The following is an 18,685-nucleotide window of genomic DNA, read 5'->3' on the forward strand; positions in this document are numbered from 1 at the left end:
GACACCCAGGAGAGGCTGAGAGGAAAAGGGAACAAGGAGGCTAGAGCACGTTTTCTTAGGAAAGCGGGGCCTGGCATCTCCCCAAACTCAAGAAGACATACCCCTGGGTGAAGTTTCACATCCTCAGCTCCGGGCCTAGCCCCACCTACTCCTAGGTGGCCCTCTGTGCCCTGGAACCTTCTCCCCCACACACACCCTCCAGACCCGGGAGAGTCAGGACCCTTGTGCAGCATGGAAGAATGGAGCCAACTACAGCCAGGAGCATTGCTCACAGTGGAGGAGCCAGCCAGCTCCGCCTTGGGCTCCAGTAGTGTTTCCTGTCCCCAGAGTGACACCCACCTTCACCCTGTGTGCCCTGCCACTTGCTGTTTCGTACTTGTGAAGCTTATAAAACTGCCACCCAACCCCAGATCTTTGCAGAAAGTCTACAGACCCTAGGGTTGGGGGTGGGTGCTTTTCTACACTCCCTCCACCAGCACAATTCACGCCGCTGGCTTTAAGGGGCCTCTCTTCCTGGCAACACTAGCTGTTAGTCTTCTGAGCAGGAGCCCAGCACAGCACTGAGTTCTGCATCTATCCATCCCTGGCCAGGGTTGGGCTAAGGGGGTAATGTTGCAGCTCCAGGGGGCACAGAGGGGTCACTTCACCAAACAGGAGGGATTTTATTAGGCCCTTGCAAGTACCTTCTGAGCTGTGTGGTGGCTGATGGCTATCCTGGGAGTGGGGACAGGGGAGGGACACCCCCTGTCCCAGGCAGTCCCTTGCACTCCTGACCAGAGGCCCAGGCTCTGCTGCCCTAGGCCAGAGTGGGGGGCAGGTGCTGATCTCCCCTCTCGCCCAGGACTGACTCGCTACTCTCCTCTGGGCAAGGCCCTGCACCCTCCTGGCCCCTAAGCTCACTTGGAGCAAATGGCCTGGGGAGGCTGGGCATTGGGCAGCCCTTCTTTGGTTCTTCTGCTCTTTCTCCTTCCCCTGGTGAGCCTGTGCTCCCCGGAGACCTCTGTTTGGCTATGCCAGAAGCCCCATTACCCAGGAGCTGTCCAGTAAGGCTTAAAGCCCAGCAATGTGCCTGAGAAAGTGCCCTCTGGTGCTAGAAAGGACTGGGATGCCCTGCTGGGTCCCCAGTAGCCCCCAGCCTGAGCAGGAGTCAGCCTGTTCCTGGCCATGAAAGCCAACTTGTCACCACCCACCAAGAACAGGAAATGAGTGAGGCCTCCCTGTCCCCCTGCTGTAGCCTGCTGTGCTACCCACAGGCACAAGTCTATGCCACCCCCCAGGTTGGGGGTGTGGGGGTGTCTCCAGGCTGGCTCTGGCTTTTGTCTGGCCTGGGGGCGTGGGGGGGGTGTTGCCGAGGACAGCTACAGGACTGCCTCCTCGGCTGCCATCAGGGATGCCAGGGCAGCTCCTTGGCAGGCCCTGCACTGTAAACAACACATTTCCTTCCCTGAGAGAAGGAAAGAGAGGGAAAAGAAAGCCAAACTTGTTGGGAAGCAAGAACAACGTGTCAACACGAAAAGCAAACAGGCCCGGGACAAAGTGTGGATTGTCATGCGGGGGGGAGGGGTGGTCACCGTCCGCCACTCACAAATACCATTGACCACAAACATTTGAATCGGCGGCGTCAGCTCCACAGCACAGTCAGGCCTGCCCAGGGCAGGCTCCAGTGAAGCAGCACCTTTCAGATTCCCTTCTGGAACTTGCTAAGGCCCAGGGAGTTGACAGGTTATTGACAATCCTTCCTCACCGTCAGCCAGCCATGTTCTCCTAAGGCACCTAGCAGGAACCCACTTGGAGTAGGTTTGTTGGCCTAGATTCGAGGCCCATTTCTTCCTGGCCCAAGATGAGGATGGGGAGTAAAGGGCCAGTGGCAAGACGGTGGGTTAGACCTCAGCCCAGAAGCCCTTGCCATCAGGGTCAGAGTGTTCCCCAGCACTCCCTGCATCAGGCTCCCTGGGGGTCTTACTGCCCAGGGCAGTGTGCTCCTCAGCGGGGCCAGGACACTTTCCTCTCTGAGGACAGGGTGTCCTCCTGCCAAGGGCAGTTTTCACAGGCCAGTGTTTCTCAAGCAAGGGCTTTGTGCCTGTTCTTAGTGGATATAAGCACCCACAAATGCTGTTGTCATTGTCACAGTTATTCCTGCTGCTGTTTTTCTGGGCTAGAAGAACCGTCCAAATGTCCATGTTCAACCAGATTGGCCTGGAAACTTGCCCCACTGTCCCCCATTTTTTGGAAACCACCTTGGGGCAGGGTCTGCCTTTTTTCAGTTGGCTGACGTTTAATTTGGTTTGTTTTGTTTTAGCAACTACTTGTCTGTATCTTGAGGATCCAAACCCCTTGAGCTGAGCAGGTGGCCAGGAGTTTTGTGGCTGGCAGGGGTTAGTTTTCCAGGCTCCTGGAAGAATCCTAAGCCACCTTCAGCTTCCTGGTGCAAAGGGCTCTGCATGTATAGGAGTCTAGAGCTGGAGTACATTCCCCGGACAGGAAGAGCATCCTCCTCAAGGGCCACGAGGTCAGACCACTGTGCTGAAAAGGCTGGGAGACCTGGCTGCACTCATCTGTGAAATGGGGATGAAAGTTCCCCCAGACACTGCCCCGCTAGACCGCCTTGGGGATTCTGTGAGATTGAGCCGGTCAAGCACTTAGTGCTGTGTCTAGCATGTGGGGGCAGGGGCACTGCTGCCGCCATTGGTCTTTATCATAACCACTCCCATTATGCTTTGAGGCAATGCCAGATAGCTCCGTGGGGACCGGGTGAGCTTCAGGAGCTCCAAGGCTCAGCCCCACACAGGTTTTTCCCACAGTTGCATCACAACGAGGAGTCTGTTCCCTGTGGAGCTCCCAGGAGCTGCTCCATCGCAGCTGTCTATCTCCAGTGTCCTGTTGATAAGATCTGTTAACATTCTCAGCTCCAGGTCTGAAATATACAAAGAACAGGGCCTGTTTGTTCAATCCAAGCTTCTAAGGTTTAACTCCCAGAGGAAATTAAATTAGGTGCCTGGAGCTACGACAGTCTGTCGTGTTTCTTCACAGAGAATGTCACCCTTAATACCGTGCAGATCTTGTGGATAAATTTTTTTCTCCTTTAATTCTCTTAAAACAATGTGACATTTCCAACATGAACCAATAAGCAAGTCCCCAAAAGTGAAAATGGAGTAACAACTAAGGTTTGTCCCCATTTTGGGTCTTGCCAGTCCCCCTCCCCAGCTAAGGATGGGCTGTGTCCACTCACAGATGGTGCCACACTGGGTAGTTGCTCTAGTGAAAAGCACTGTAACTCACCATTCCCCAGCATCCGTTTCCGATCTTTGCGGAGGGAACTGGATCAGGACTGAGCACATTGTTGGTGGCATTTCTTTCCCAGTCGTTGAAATGCAGCTCCCTCTGGAGTCACACTGGTTAGCCACAATTCTGTAAGACCTCCCCCTACACAACACCCATGGCACCCCTGGTGCTAGCAGTAGTCCCAGACTTATTTACCTCTCTGGCAAAAAGCCCCTCCTTCCAGACTATTTGTGGGTTAGAAATCAGCGCAGCCTGGCCCCGGCTGGAGCCATTGTCACAGAATTAGGTTTTAGGTCTGCTTGTGTTTGTGCTAGCATTTGCAGAGATGGCAACAAGCCCCAGAAATGCAGGAATATGAATGCGACTTTTATTCTACTCCAGCAGACTGGTGATAACTGGCGGAGAAACTCTGCACCTCGACAGGGAGGGCGGGTGCACCCCAGGCTGAGACAGTGGACGGGGCCAGAGCTAAGGGAGAAGTAGCCAGTCTCGCTTTGGAGACCTTGGAGGAAGAGTCTGGGGACAACTCGGGTGGGATGTTGCCTAGGCTGGCTGCCTCTCCCCAGGTCTGCTTTGTCTGTCCTCAGCTGAGGCCTGAGCTCCTAAGGGAGAGAGACAGGGTGAGACATGGCCCAGGTCAGGGCCGGTTTTTTCCTGACTACAGGTTGGGGGCCTGGTACAGCAAGTCTAGAAGGAGGTGAGGAGCTGGGCTCTAGGGAGCACTTGGCACAATGTCCAGCATAAGAGTAGTTTTTCTGTCTTCTTCCCCTCATCTCCTTGCTTCTTTCAAGGTCTGTCCTGCGGGGGCTGGAAGGCTCCAGCTTCGCCCTTCCTGTTCTGCCACTTTATCTCACAATTGGAAACTTCTATCCTGTTTGGAAGGAGCAGCACCAGGGGAAGCTCGATGGGCATTCACTCAAGTTCTTGGTTCCCATCCTACTCTCCTTCCACAAGGGGTGAATTCCCCACCTTGGTCCTCATCACATTCTCTTCCTTCCTTCCACCAGGTGGGCAGAGAAGATGAGGTCAGGGTAGGCTGAGCTGTTGTCAGGGAGGATCTGGCTAGGCTCAGTGCAGGCTCTTGTCTCCATGTGAAAAAAAAAAAAAAAAAAAAAACAGTCAAAGAGGCCTAGAAAATAAACAAGGGTGACTTAAAGGCAAAGGAAAGATTTGGCGCAATGGTTCAATGGATAAATCCTTGCCTTGCAAGCACTAGGATCCCATATGTGTTCTGGCTGCTACATTTCTCTTCCAACTCCCTGCTTGTGGCCTGGGAAAGCAGTAGAGGATGACCCAAAGCCTTGGGACCCCGCACCTGCACGGGAGACCAAGAAGAAGCTCCTGGCTTTGGAGCAGCTCAGCTCTGGCTGTGGCGGCCGCTTAGGCAGTGAACCAGCAGACGAAGATCTTTGTCTCCCCTCCTTCTTTCTGTAAATCTGACTTTCCAATAAAAATAAATAAATCTGAAAAACAAAACAAAAAACAACAGGGGGTGGCAAAGGGAATGCACACACTCAGGTGAAAGTGTAGGCAACCTCAAGGGAGAAGGCTGCCCCTGACAAAGTTTGGAGCCATTCATTTTTAGGTGGTGGAGACATAGCAAGTAGTGTCTGGAGTAGCACTTAATTGTTCAAATGGGGACAGAATTTGGGGCAAAGCTTGAGTTCTGCCCATTTCCACATCCTTTTTGGAAATCTTGAGTGGTGATGCCAACTGCATGATGGGAGAGGGTATGTTGGCCATGGTGATCTTAAAAATCACTGTGGGAACTGAGACAACAGCCATATTGGATATTTTTGGCCAGCACAAACCCGGCAGCTGTGGTTGGCACAGCATGGGGCAAGGTTTGAGAGGTGGGGGACAGGGCTGCAATGTGTCTGGGGCTGTGGTGCAGGTGCTCACTGCCCATGTACAGCTGTAGCATCAGGATACAGAAAGGTTTGTCATGTAGGCCAGGAAGGACAGAAGGCAGGGTCAGACATGGAAGAGAAAAATCACCCACAGTAGGCATGCAGCATGCTTGACCTGGCTTGGGACAGCAGCCTGGCCAGAGAAATGGGCTGGCAAAATGGCCCATGGAGGTAAGGAAGACTTGACTTCAGGTGTCCTGAGAATACTCCGACATTGCTATCAACTGTCCGTGCTTCTTCAGTGCAGGAGGGTGGTCGTGGTGCCAGCCTCTTGGTAAAGACCAGGCAGCCCCAACAGCACAGCAAGGCCAGGGCAGGAGAGGGGGCAGTCTGGGAAGTGACCTTGAGAAGAGGCTTCACAAAGAAGGTAGTAAGAACTTAGTGGCTGCATGGGGCCAGCAGGGCAGAGCTTGGGAGCCTGCAGCCCAGGAAGATATTGAAGGGCACAGAAAGAGATGGAAGCTGACAGTCTTGTCTATCTAGAAAAGAGAAGCCCATCACGATCTCCTAGCTCTGCAGCCCAGATATTCTTAGATGCACTTCCCAGGTTGTTTCCAGATTCTAGACAGGGCTATAGTTCCAAATGCAAACAGCCTCTTGTTGCTGACCATGGTGGGGGTGGCAGGGTGAGGATACATCAGATCAGCCTGAGAGAGCAAGGAGGATGTTAACAACTCTTCTTCCTACCCCCACTCCCCAGCTTTTCTCTTTCCCTCAGCTTCACTAGAGCCTGTGGGAGTCCTGAGCAGCCATAGTGGAGGTGTGGTCCCTACTGTGACCCATCTCCATTTCTGAACAGTGTGCCCTCACCTCCCTTCCCCGTTGTCCTCAGGGCTCTTCCTTCCCTGTGAGTCCCACACTGTGTGGGGAGGGAAATGCCAGTAAGGGATAGGCCTCAAGCGCTTCCTCCGTGCCTAGACCTTCCTCCTCGGCGTCAGAAGAAAGGTCCAGGACTTTAACAGTTGGCAAAAAGATCAAGTATTTAACAAGAATAATAGAAGCCTACCTTGTGCCTTTTTCCCAGATCCTGTTGACTGAAGAATTTGTAGAGAAAATGTTGGAGGACTTAGAAGATTTGACTTCTCCAGAGGAAGTAAGGCTGTTTATTTTCTCTGACAGTGGGTCCAGTTTCCAGGAGCACATGTGTGCACATGCCTCTGTGTGTGTGTGTGTGTGTGTGTGTGTGTGTAGAGGTGAATGGGTGTCTGTGGGAGCCTTTCTCTGCAGCGTGTGAAGGCCTACGCTTGGGAGGTGATCCCAGGGGTGCTAAGTGGCTTCATCTCTATTTGATTTCCAAGAGTCTTCTAGCCCCTGCCCACTCCCCAACCCTGTGAGGACACCCAGCAAATTATCTGAATTGCCAATTCTTGAGAACCTCCCTGAAGAGGCAGCCAGGACCTTCAGGCGTTCTCCCCAGCTCCTGCTGTTCTCTGGCAGGTTCTGAACAGAAAGCCCAATGCTGCTGCCAGGGAACATTCCTCTGGGGAGTTTTGGTGGGCAGCAAAGGACTTGCTCTCGCCTCAGGCCACCCAAGAGCCACTCTCCCTTCCTCCCTCTCTAGCTATCAGCTTTCCCCTTTCAGTGGCTTTTCTCCACCTAAACACAGAGCCAGGGGAGCTGGCAGGCCAGGTGGGGGTGGTGCTGCTCCCCTGGGGTCCAGGAGAGGACTCCATAATCCCCATTGTTTTTCTTCCTTGTTCCCAGCATCCTCATTCGCAGAGACTTACCTCATTCTGGAAAGTCCCTTTCCCGCCCACTGCCTCCTACCATCCAGCACCCCAGTGGTTCCAAGGCTTCCTGGCCCCAGGGCCTGGCGGGCAGGCCTCTGTGGAGCCCTGAAGGGCTCTCCCCTGGTTGTCCCTTGCCCTGTCTGCTTGAGGGAGCACACCCTCAAAGCCCCCACCCCAGGGCCCAGGCTGGCTGGCAGCTGGGGCTATCCTGCCCGGGTCTTCAGGGCCAGAGGCCACTCTGGTAGGGTGTCACCTTCTCTGTCCTCTGGGATGCAACCTGATAAATTAATTCACTTATACATTCCAAAGTCATCCAGCACCCAGTGTGTGCCAGCCAATCAAGCCCCAGAAATCCCTGGCCCCAGAGACCCAGCTCCCCATTCAGTCAGATTATAGCCAGCTGCCCAGAAGCGCTTCCGGAGAAGACTTGTCGCACCAGGATGGCACTGCGCCAGACCGCTGCTTGGAGCTGGGTGTCGAGGGCCTGGAAGGGGGACAGTCCAGGCAAGAGGGACAGGAGCCAGGGGGAGCTTAGGAAAGTAGGTCACTAAAAATGACTTTTTTCTTTTTCTGCTTTCTTGTCCAGAGGCTGTCCCCACACCCTGCCTCACTCTCCACTTTGGTTCTGGCATGGATAGGTCCCCATCAGCAGGAGAGGAAAGGGAGCCAGCCAGGAAGTAGAGGCCTGTCCCTCTCCAGCTTAGCTCTACGCAGGCACACAGCACTGTGTTCTCTTTCCTGGCTAGCCTGGCCCTAACCACTGGCCTAACCTCAACGCAAATCACAAAACACAGACCTTGCTTCCAAGCCCCAGCAGCAGTCCAAGTCAGGGAACATGGATTGAGTACCAGCTGTGTGTGCCAGGCCTCACACAGGCTTGCAGCATTCAGAGTAAGGTCCATGAGCCTCTTCGGCTTTCCACACAGGAAGTCCCCAGAGGACTGGGAAAAACAAAGGTGGAAGCCAGTCAGTCGGCATTTCCTGGGGTGGGGAAGGAAAGTCTTGGGCTCTGCCAGGCCATCAGTGGGAGGGACGCTTGGGAGGCTAAGGACCCTGGGAAATGGAGGAGCAGGAAGGAGGGGAAGCAGGCTAGGCGGGGGACTTACTGTTCCTGAGGGTACACTGGGCTCCAGGAGTCACCTGAAGCCATGTTCATCCCACCCCACCAGGGCGGGCTAGGCTTCCCTCTGGGCCCTTCTGGCCAAGGCTCCGGGGTTCTTCCCTCATTTCCTCAGAGCCTGGCAGTGAGGACCTCAGGCCTCTTCCCTGCAGCACCCTCCCTTCCCCCAGCCCCACACTGCAGCCCCAGGGCCCCTGGGAGCAGATTCCTGGCATGCTTGTGGCTGGAGGCCCAACTAAGGAAGTGAGCCCAAGGGAGAGCAGCTGCAATCAAGAAGGACTTAGAAAACACCTCCTCCTCCAACCCAGGTTAATTATTGGCAGGCAAGGAGAAGAAAAGGGTCACCAAACTCCAGCAGCTTGACCCTGGCCACCCACCTGGGTCCAGCTTCTGAGAGTGAACCCAGCTGTCCAACGACCAGTCTTGCCCCTCCTCACCCCCTGGGTGAGAGTCCTGTCCTCTCTCTGGGAAGAAGGCACTGGGTTCTGCTAATCATGTGGGTGCTGGGTCTGTGCTTGTCCCCTCCACAGTGCAAACTTCCCAAGGAATACAGCTGGCCTGAAAAGAAGCTCAAAGTCTCCATCCTGCCAGACGTGGTGTTCGACAGTCCACTGCACTAGCCTGGGCTGGGCCCTGAGGGCCAACGACTGCAGATGGGAAGCCCAGCTGACTTCCAGTTGCATAAAGGCGATTCCCTCAAATAAAGGACAAGTGTGAGGATGACTGCACAGCCACTGCGCCTGCAACCCAGGGGGACACTGCACAGGCCACAGGCCCCACCTCACTGCTGGGTCAGGGCACAGGATGATGCAACCCTGGTTGCCTACTGCCACTGCAGATCATGGTTTGAGATTTGACTGTGGACCCTTGGTGCCCTGAATGGCACAGGCATCATAGTCATCCATTCACTGCCCACAGTGTGGCAGGAGGACATGCAGGGATGTGCGCCAGCTCAGCTCTGGGAGCCTCTGCTAGACCTGCTCCTCTGACCACAGAACATTCCTCTCCTCATGTTTGCTTTGCTTTTTCCTTATTTTATTTTGTAGAAACCGGGTGGTACTTCATTGCCATACACAGATGTCCAGAGGCCATTATATGATGTTTTTTAAACAGAACTTTATTCCCAGGTGAACATTCTTATTTTCTCAGACAGGGACCTGGGGCCATGTGTCCTCCTGCACTGCCACCAGAGATGGTGACACTGTTGGCCTGCCCACCTAGGGCCTGGAGGAGCTGCCTTTCTAGACAGGTTTCTCTTCCCACTGGGCCTGGAGAGCCTGGCAGGGAATGAGGAGAGACAACCCTGTGTAGCCTGGAACGTAGGTTGGCTGGCACCAGGGAGGGCTCCTGATCATCTCAGGAGAAACTGGGCTCCCTCTGCCTCCAGGGACCCTCAGGCTCTCAAAGACTTGGTGACCCCAGTATCATCTTCCAGGACTTCACATAGCTGGGCCTGCCCACACCTAATAGTCCAGCCTCAGCCAGCCTCAGGGCCTGGGTCTCCAGCTCTTGGGTGACCCCTGCCCCATTCCCTGGGCTTCTTGGCCTCTGGGCTGTAGGACTATGACTTACCACTAACCAGAAACTGCTCTCTGCCGCCCTCCCAGCCAGCCTGCATCCGTCATTCCCTATCCTTCATCCCCACTCTTTGTCCTGTCTGCTTCTCATGCTCCTTGGTGCCACACCCCGGAAAACTGCAGATCTCACGGTCTGTGTTCCCAAAGTCACCCTGGCCTGTGGTTTGGGGGTTCCTCTTTCATAACTGCCCACTCATGCCTAGGAATGAGCAAGGTCCTGTCCTTCCATGTCTTGCTGTGACTCCAGGGACTGCTACTTTAAGCTCACTATCTGGACCACTCCAAAGCTAAGTCATTTCACCTGTCAGGGACTATGCAGGGCACCTCTCTGCCTCTGTCTGCCCCCAAAACCCCTACAGACACCACCACAGTGGTTTAGGAGCCAGAGAGTTGCCTGCAGGGGTCATGAGGCTCCTGGCCAGGCTTCCTGGGAAATTGGAGGTGGCCCTCCAAGGTTCTCCCTCTCCTGCACACCTGGTTAATGCCATCCATTTCCAGGCTTTGAGGTCACGATCATCCTGGAGGGCGTAGAAGAGATGGACCCCAGCCAACTGCCCCATCCTCTTCTCCACTCTGCTGCTGCCGAGATGCAAGTTCCCCTGGGCTGAGATCACCAGCAACTGGCCCTTCTGCTGTTCTGAGGGCTTTTCTGAAAAGGACGGTGGCTGCCAGCACAGCCTGGCCTCTGTGTTGATCCGGATGTGGGCAGGGGTGCCATGCCATTGGGTTGTCCCATTTCTTGCCATTGTGACCAAGCTCTGACTGAACTCTTCTGGGCATAGCTGGACGGCTCCTACTGCAGCTCACCCTGCCTCCAGCTACTGGTATGGATGTGAGGGGAGCAGTTTTCTGAGCTCAGCTTTGTCATCAGTGAGGCATCTCATCAACATTTACCCCAGAGCTGCAGGTCCTTTACTGTCGGGGGTTGGAGGGGAGGGCTGGTATTGGTTCTTGAAGAAGCAGGGAACTTTAAGGGGGAAGCAAGTAAGCTCTGAGATGATCCGCTCAGGAAGCCTGTGACCCCTTTCTGCTCTGCCCCCACCCCCACTCCCATTGTGCAGGAACCTTATGAACAGCTAAGATCCTGCCGGAGCCAGGCCCCCATCATTTTCCTATTATACATCAGCTCTAAGCTGTGTGGCAGAGCCTCAGCTGCCTCTCACCAGGCCTCCTTTTCTTTGGACAATGGGAAATACCTCCCAGAGATTTCTCAGGGCTGGGGCTTGCCACTGACTGAGCTGCTGGCAGATGAGAGAGGACCCTCAAGCGACTCTGACCTTGCATGGAACACAGCACAGCCTCTGGTGCCTGGTGGGAGCCCAGCAACTGCACCTGTTCCTTCCCTACCTGTAGTTCAGTAGGAGCGCCTAGCCTCAGATGGGGCCAAGGAGGGAGACACCTTCTCAGCAGGCCTCCCTTAAGCTTGTCCATTTCTGCCCTATCCTTCTAGGTTCCCAGTCCTGGCACTTCTGAGGCAGTGGTCCCCCTTGCTGTTTGCCTGCTAGTAAGGCAGACCATGGTTCCCCAAGTGCAGCCTGTAAGAGGACCACATACCCTGCTGCCCTTTGGGATGCACTGGAGAGGCCTTTGTGGGGTCAGGCAGGAGAGCTGCTGCCTCTTTGGAGGTGAGGTGGCAGGGCAAGGACTGGGAAGACATTAGGGAGAATCTCAGTGGGCTAGAGCATTTGAAAAAAATAGACACAGGGTCTTGGGACTGGTTGTGGAGACTGAGTTGAGAGCAGGGAGAAAGCCCTGAAGGTCAGTACCCCCATGGGGCAGGCCACCAAGGATGCCCTTGACTGTGTCTTTGGTTTTTTGTTTGTTTGTTTAATCCACTTCTCTGGCTTTCAGGACCTCAGCACCGATGAGGTGGCTGGGTCCCTGTAGCAAGTCAGGAGCCCTATAGATGGGTTCCCCCTTTTGTATCAGTACCTGACTGCTGGCAAGCAGACTTTTGTAAAACTTTTATATCTGTTTTTAATGTCCTTAGAGACTGGGTTTCTGGGGCTATAGCCAGCCAGGGACTTTTGTAAGAATTTTTTGGGTGACTCACTTAGATGTCATATCCTTGCCCCCTCTTCCTTTGTGTAATCTAAGTGTATTAAACATTTGCAGAAGTGCTTGGGTCCTGTGCTCCTTTCTGGCTGCCCAGAGGAGGGAGCACGAAGCCTGGAGTCCTGGCAGAGTGGTTGGGTTGGGCACAGTGATTTAGAAGAAGGCACGATGGTGGAGGGGATATCAAGAACTATTGGGGGAACTTGGGGGCGGTGTGAGAGAGTGAAGTCATGGAGCCAGTGACTCTCCTCAGTCATGCTGAAGTGACTTGGCAGGGTCAGGCCCTCCTTCACTGGTCTTGACTTCCTTTAAGGTCAAGGAGCAAGGAACAGTCTGGGGAGATGAGCAGGTAGATAGAGACCCTTTGCCTGCACTTCCCTTCTCTTACCAAGAACCCGTTTTAAGAAAGGTCCCCAGTTCTGGAATCCTTGTTCCCCCTCCAGTAGCCCATGCCCTTCACCAGGCGTCTATATTCTATCTCCTCCTCGTGGGAGGGAAAGGGGAGGCTGGGAGCAGCCCTTAGGACCCAGATAGCAGTGCCATCTCAGACCAGTCTCACTGGCAGGTGGCACAGCAGTCAGCCCAGCCTGCCTAGGAACTCCTCCAGCGCTGGCCTGGGTGAGGAGTTGGGGTCTCTTCCTTGCCTGGCCTGCCCAGCTCCTGCCTCTCCAGGACCTGGGTGCTACAAAACTGAGCCCAGCATCCCAGGGGCTGGGGCTTGGGGAGAAGCAAGAGTCTGGCACTCCCAAACAGGTAAAATGGTATCTGTCCCAGACAGGGTTCCTGGAACCCATGGGACAGCCCGCCCCAGGGTCCTCCCACATTCTTTCCCTTTTGTTTAGGTGTTTTCTGCCCTGGGCCTGTCTGTCTTCTGTTCCTCTGGACAGAAATGCAGCACCTAGGGGAGTCGCCTCGGACTGGGACATCATGAGGGGCAAGTCCTGTGAAGGAGCTGTCAGCTGTATCCATCCTCTAAGAGGAGGTCAGTGCCTCTCCTTCCTTTGTGACCTCTTACTGAACTCTGGCAAGTGGCTGACCCTAGAGCAGTGGCAGGGCATGTCTGGGGCCTTCAGGCCTTTGGGGTAGTCAGAACAAGGGAAATGAGCACCCAGCCAAGGTCCAAAGCCCACTGATAGCCCTGGGGTAGCCTAGGCCACATCTCTTGACCTTTCCCCAGGAGAAACTGGGGGTGTGGTGCTTATCTCATCTGCGTAAGAGGACCCAGGGTCACAATGAAGGTCTTGCCCCATAAATAACAAAATAACTGGATCCTGTGCTTGGGTGGTCCTGGGAGACAGTCCCAGGCTGGGGGTTGTTGCTGGAAAGGGATAGGCTCCAAGGCCTTAGAGCAGAGACCCCCTCCCTGTATGGAGAGGGGATAGGCTGAATGCCTGGTGTCTGCTTGGGCCCCATCTGGGGGCCCCAAGAGCCCCCGAGGAGGGAAAGGCACAGGCTCTGGGGCCCATGGCACTGGGGAGCCTGAGAAATCTGCCAAACTGGCCTGACCAGAAGGCGAGCACAAGAGCTGGAAGTGACTCAACCCTGCCTGCCAGGCAAGAAAGCTGCTGGCCACGGAGAGGGCGGAGATGGGAGGCCTGGTGAGGGCCTGGGGCGTGACTTGCTGGGCAGAGAGAGAGAATTTTGAGAACTCTAGGGGCAGGTCAGGGTGCACTCCAGAGAGTTATCTCCTGTCACCTCCCTGGGGACTCATCCAGGCCTCCTGTCTGGCAAAGGGGGCAAAATGGGAAGGAGAAGCTGATGGGTGATGGATGTGCACAGAGGGGACTCTGAGGGGCTTACAGTGTAAGTAGTGATCACTAGGGCTGAGAATAGGGAACACACACCCTGTTCCTTGTATTCTCAATGTCACCTACCCACACCCACATGGCATCTTGGCACACATGAGTACCCTGGGAACTTCTGGGGTAGTATATACAGGACAAGGAACCTGCACAACCACACCAGGATGGTGAGGACCAGAACACATACTTGGTTTTTCAACAGCTATGTGGCCAGGAAGTTTGTTACATGCCTAAAAGTAGACTCAGGCCCTGCCTAGAGCAGCTTATAATACTGTGGGGGAAATAGACAAAGAAGTAGACTCAAGGAAGAACCCTAAAAGAGGAAGGAAGGCAACTGCTTCCGGCCCCACTCCAGCTCCATCACTTCTAGTCAGTGCAGCTCTTGGCTAGCTCATTAAGGTTTTTTGTGTTTTTTGTTTGTTTGTTTTTTAAAGATTTATTTATTTTATTACAAAGTCAGATATACAGAGAGGAGGAGAGACAGAGAGGAAGATCTTCCGTCCGATGATTCACTCCCCAAGTGAGCCGCAACGGCTGATGCGCGCCGATCCGAAGCCGGGAACCTGGAACCTCTTCCGGGTCTCCCACACGGGTGCAGGGTCCCAAGGCTTTGGGCTGCCCTCGACTGCTTTCCCAGGCCACAAGCAGGGAGCTGGATGGGAAGTGGAGCTGCCGGGACCAGAACCTGCGCCCATATGGGATCCCGGGGCGTTCAAGGCGAGGACTTTAGCCGCTAGGCCACGCCGCCGGGCCCTAGCTCATTAAGTTGTGCCTCAGTTTCTTCGTTGGCCAGGAACCATGCCATATAGGCTTACTGTAAGGATTATATAAGGTAACACATATCTGGCACACAGTAGTGGCTTAATTAGTGTTTCGTTTTACCAAAGGTCTCTGCTTAGGAAAGGTGCCCAGCCCCATCTGAAGACATTTAAAAAGAGTCTTCCTGAAAGAAGTAACATCAAACAGCAAAGTTTGGTGTTGGGCACAGTGAGTTAAGCTGATGTCTGGAAAGTCAATACCCCAAAAGGACTGATTTGAGTTCAGCTCCACTGCCCATCCAGTTTCCTGATGATGCAACTGGGAAAGCAGAAGATGACCCAAGTATCTGGTTTCCTGCAAGTCACATGGGAGATCTGGCTCCAGCTCAGCTCAGCTTTGACCATTGCAGCCATTTGGGGAGTGAACCAGTAGGTGGAAGATCTTTGTGTCTCTGTAATATTCTTTCAACAAATGTTTGTAAATGGTTAAATAAAAGCAGGGAAGGCTTGGTTTTGAAAGTTCTTGGTAGGGCCCAGCGGCGTGGCCTAGCGGCTAAAATCCTCGCCTTGAACGCCCCAGGATCCCATATGGGCGCCGGTTCTGGTCCCGGCAGCTCCACTTCCCATCCAGCTCCCTGCTTGTGGCCTAGGAAAGCAGTCGAGGGCAGCCCAAAGCCTTGGGACCCTGCACCCGTGTGGGAGACCCGGAAGAGGTTCCAGGTTCCCGGCTTCGGATCGGCGCGCATCAGCCGTTGCGGCTCACTTGGGGAGTGAAACATCAGACAGATCTTCCTCTCTGTCTCTTCTCCTCTCTGTATAGCTGACTTTGTAACAAAATGAATAAACCTTTGAAAAAAAAAAAAGAAAGTTCTTGGTAGAAAAACAAAGGCAAAAACCTCAAAACTGTTACTGGAAATTTTCATGTCAAATTTCCTAGAGGGTACAGTTTAAACCATCAAGCTTTCATTTTAAGATTGCCCTGTCTGCTGGATATGCTGTTTTCAAGGGAGCAAGAGTAACTGGCATTGTAGCACAAAGGGTTAAGCTGCCACCTGTCAGGTTTGCATCCTATATGAGCACATTAGTAGGAAGCTAGAACAGAAGAAGAGCAGCTGAGACGCACCTGATACTCCATTATGCCATGCAGGCACCATAAGCAGCAGGTTGTTCTGTTGTTTTTTTTTTTAAGATTCACTTTTATTGGAAAGTCAGATATATAGAGAGGAGGATAGACAGAGAGGAAGATTTTCCATCCATTGGTTCACTCCCTAAATGGCCACAATGGCCAGAATATGCCATTCTGAAGCCAGGAGTCAGAAGCCTCTTCTGGGTTTCCCACGCAAGCAGGTGCAGGGTCCCAAAGTTTGGGCCGTCCTCAACTGCTTTCCCAGGCCACAAATAGGGAGATAGAAGGGAAATGGGGCTGCCGGGATTAGAACTGGTGTCCAGTGGGATCCTGGCACTTGCAAGGCGAGCACTTTAGCCTCTAGGCTACCATGCCGGGCCCCCACAAGCAGCAATTTAACACATGGTATTAGAATACTGGCTCTTGGGGTTGGTAATTTTTTTTTTTTAAAGATTTATTTAGGTCCTGGTGGCATGGCCTAGCAGCTGAAGTCCTCGCCTTGAACGCCCCGGGATCCCACATGGGCGCCGGTTCTAATCCCAGCAGCTCCACTTCCCATCCAGCTCCCTGCTTGTGGCCTGGGAAAGCAGTCGAGGACGGCCCAATACATTGGGACCCTGCACCCGCGTGGGAGACCCGGAAGAGGTTCCAGGTTCCCGGCATCGGATCGGCGCGCATCGGCCCGTTGCGGCTCACTTGGGGAGTGAATCATCTGACGGAAGATCTTCCTCTCTGTCTCTCCTCCTCTGTGTGTATCTGGCTGTAATAAAATGAATAAATCTTTAAAAAAAAAAAGAAAACAAAGACAGCTGATGGCAGGGGCCAATCCTTGAGCCTTCCTTGCAGCTTCCCAGGGTGCACATCGCTAGGAAGCCAGAAGTAGGAACAGAGCCAGGACTTAAACACAGGCATTCTAGGGGCTCCATGGCTAAATCCTCACCTTGAAAGCACCAGGATCCCATATGGGAGACAGCTCATGTCTTGGCTACCCCACTTACCATCTAGCTCCCTGCTTATGGCATGGGAAAGCAGTAGAGGATGGCCCAAATCTTTGAACTCTGCACCTACATAAGAGAACCAGGAGAAGCTCCTGGTTCCTGATTTTGTGTTGGTTCAGCTCTAGTCATTGTGGTCATTTCAGGGAATGAACCAGCAGACAGAAAATATTTCTCTGTATCTCTCCTTCTTTCTGTAAATCTGACTTGCCAATAAAAATAAAATAAATAAATAAAAATAGAGAGGAAAGAGCCCGGCGTGAGGGCCTAGCGGCTAAAGTCCTTGCCTTGAACACGCCGGGATCCCATATGGGCGCCAGTTCTAATCCCGGCAGCTCCACTTCCCATCCAGCTCCCTGCTTGTGGCCTGGGAAGGCAGTCAAGAACAGCCCAAAGCCTTGGGACCCTGCACCCGTGTGGAAGACCCGGAGGTAGATCTGGGGTCCTGGCTTTGCATCAGCGCAGCACCGGCCGTTGCGGCTCACTTGGGGATGGAAGATCTTCCTCTCTGTCTCTCCTCTCTGTATATCTGACTTTACAATAAAAATAAATAAATCTTTTTTTAAAAATAGAGAGGAAAGACCTGAGTGCACAGATGAGCAAGGGTATCAATGAGAGGAAGTAAGCCATAGAACCATGAGGGGCAAGAATCTTCCACTGCGAAGAGTTGGCCGTGGTGTGGGGCATGTTAGAGGCAGCACATTAGCTAGTGTGGCTGCAGAATGAGAGATGGCAAGTAGGAAGGATGAAGCCAGTGAGTTATCCCAAGGCTAGGCTGGGCAGGGCCTTAGGGGCAACTAGGAGGCTTCAGCTTGGGGCTGGCATTGTGGCACAACAGCTTCAGCCACCACTTGGAATGCCGGCATCCCATATCAGAACCCACGTCTAAGTCCTGGCTGCTCTGCTTTCCATGTGGAAGACCTGGATGGAGTGCCTAGCTGCCCCTCCAGCTTCTGCCTTGCCCAGCCCTGACCATTGTGCTTACTTGGGCGGTGACATCATAGATCAAAGATCTTGTCTGTCTTTCCCTTTCTCCCTGTCACCCTCCCCACCCCCCCGCCGCCTTTTCAAATAATAAATATAAAACACCGACTTGGGCCTGGCGCTGTGGCCTAGTGGCTAAAGTCCTTGCCCTGAACCCGCCGGGATCCCATAGGGGGGCCGGTTCTAATCCAGCAGCTGCACTTCCCATCCAGCTCTCTGCTTGTGGCCTGGGAAAGCAATCTAGGACAGCCCAAAGCCTTGGGGCCCTGCACCCATGTGGGAGACCTGGGAGAGGTTCGAATTAGCATAGCACCGGCCATTGCAGTAACTTGGGGAGTGAACCATCAGGCAGAAGATCTTCTTCTCTGTCTCTCCTCCTTTCTGTATATCTGACTTGGCAATAAAAATATATAAATCTTAAAAAAAAAAAAACACCGACTTGTGTTTTGGCTGACTAGGAAGTCATGGACAGATTTCCAGCAAAGAAGTTACATCATCTGAGTTACATTTTAAGATCACTGTGGCTGCTGTGTTGAGAATTCACTCCAGGGGTTGAGAGCCAAAGCAGTGAAACCATTTGGGATCCACTGAAGTAATGTAGGCAGGGCTCTATTAACATGAGTAAGTAGTGTGGAGGGATTTGTATTGGGCTGCAGAGGGTTAAACCCCCACTTACATTATCACAGTCACAGTATCCCACACCAGAGTGGCACGTGCAGCTCAGGACCCTCTGCTTCCGAAACAGCTTCCCACTACTGTGCTTACGAAGGCAGCAGAAGACAAGCCAAGTACAGAGGCTTCTGCCACAAATATGGGAGATCAGGATAGAGTTCCTGGAGTGCCTGCCTGACCCAGATACGGCTGCTGTAGCCGCCTGGGAAGAAGTGAGCCAGCAGAGGGAAACTCCTTCTGGCTCCCTAACTCTGGTTTTCAACTAAGTCTTTTTTTTTTAATGTTCTTCTCACTATATACAGTATATCTTATTTTTGTTTTTTGCTCTTTTTATTTTTTTTTTTTCTTGGAAAGGCAGACTTACATAGAGAAGAAGAGACAGAGAGATCTTCCATCTGCTGGTTCACTGCCCAAAGGACTGCAACAGCCAGAGTTGAACCAATCCTAAGCCAGGAGCCAGGAGCATCTTCCAGGTCTCCCACATGGGTACAGGATCCCAAAGCTTCGGGCCATCCTCTGTTGCTTTCCCAGGCCACAAGCCGGGAGCTGGAAGGAAAGCAGAGCATCCAGGACAAGAACTGGCACCCAAATGGGAATGCCGGTGCTTGTATAGGAAGATTAGGGAATTGAGCCATCAAGCTAGCCCCTAGCACATCTTTCTTAACTTTACAGCT

General features: G+C 53.3%; 1 protein-coding gene across 3 annotated transcripts in view; it reads left to right on the forward strand.

Annotated features, from left to right (window-relative positions):
• SUFU (SUFU negative regulator of hedgehog signaling) overlaps positions 1 to 9,162 on the forward strand; it is a 101,894-nt gene extending 92,732 nt beyond the window's left edge. For all 3 annotated transcript variants that reach the window (XM_058671939.1, XM_004579901.4, XM_004579900.4), the window contains exons 11-12: positions 6,217 to 6,285; positions 8,573 to 9,162. In XM_058671939.1, the coding sequence (XP_058527922.1) occupies positions 6,217 to 6,285; positions 8,573 to 8,662 (159 nt within the window). In that variant the 3' untranslated portion in view covers positions 8,663 to 9,162. The remainder of the gene's footprint in view (positions 1 to 6,216; positions 6,286 to 8,572) is intronic.
• The last annotated feature ends 9,523 nt before the right edge of the window (positions 9,163 to 18,685 follow it).

This window comes from Ochotona princeps, chromosome 13 (assembly GCF_030435755.1).
Source record: "Ochotona princeps isolate mOchPri1 chromosome 13, mOchPri1.hap1, whole genome shotgun sequence".
NCBI classification, from domain to species: Eukaryota; Metazoa; Chordata; class Mammalia; order Lagomorpha; family Ochotonidae; genus Ochotona; species Ochotona princeps.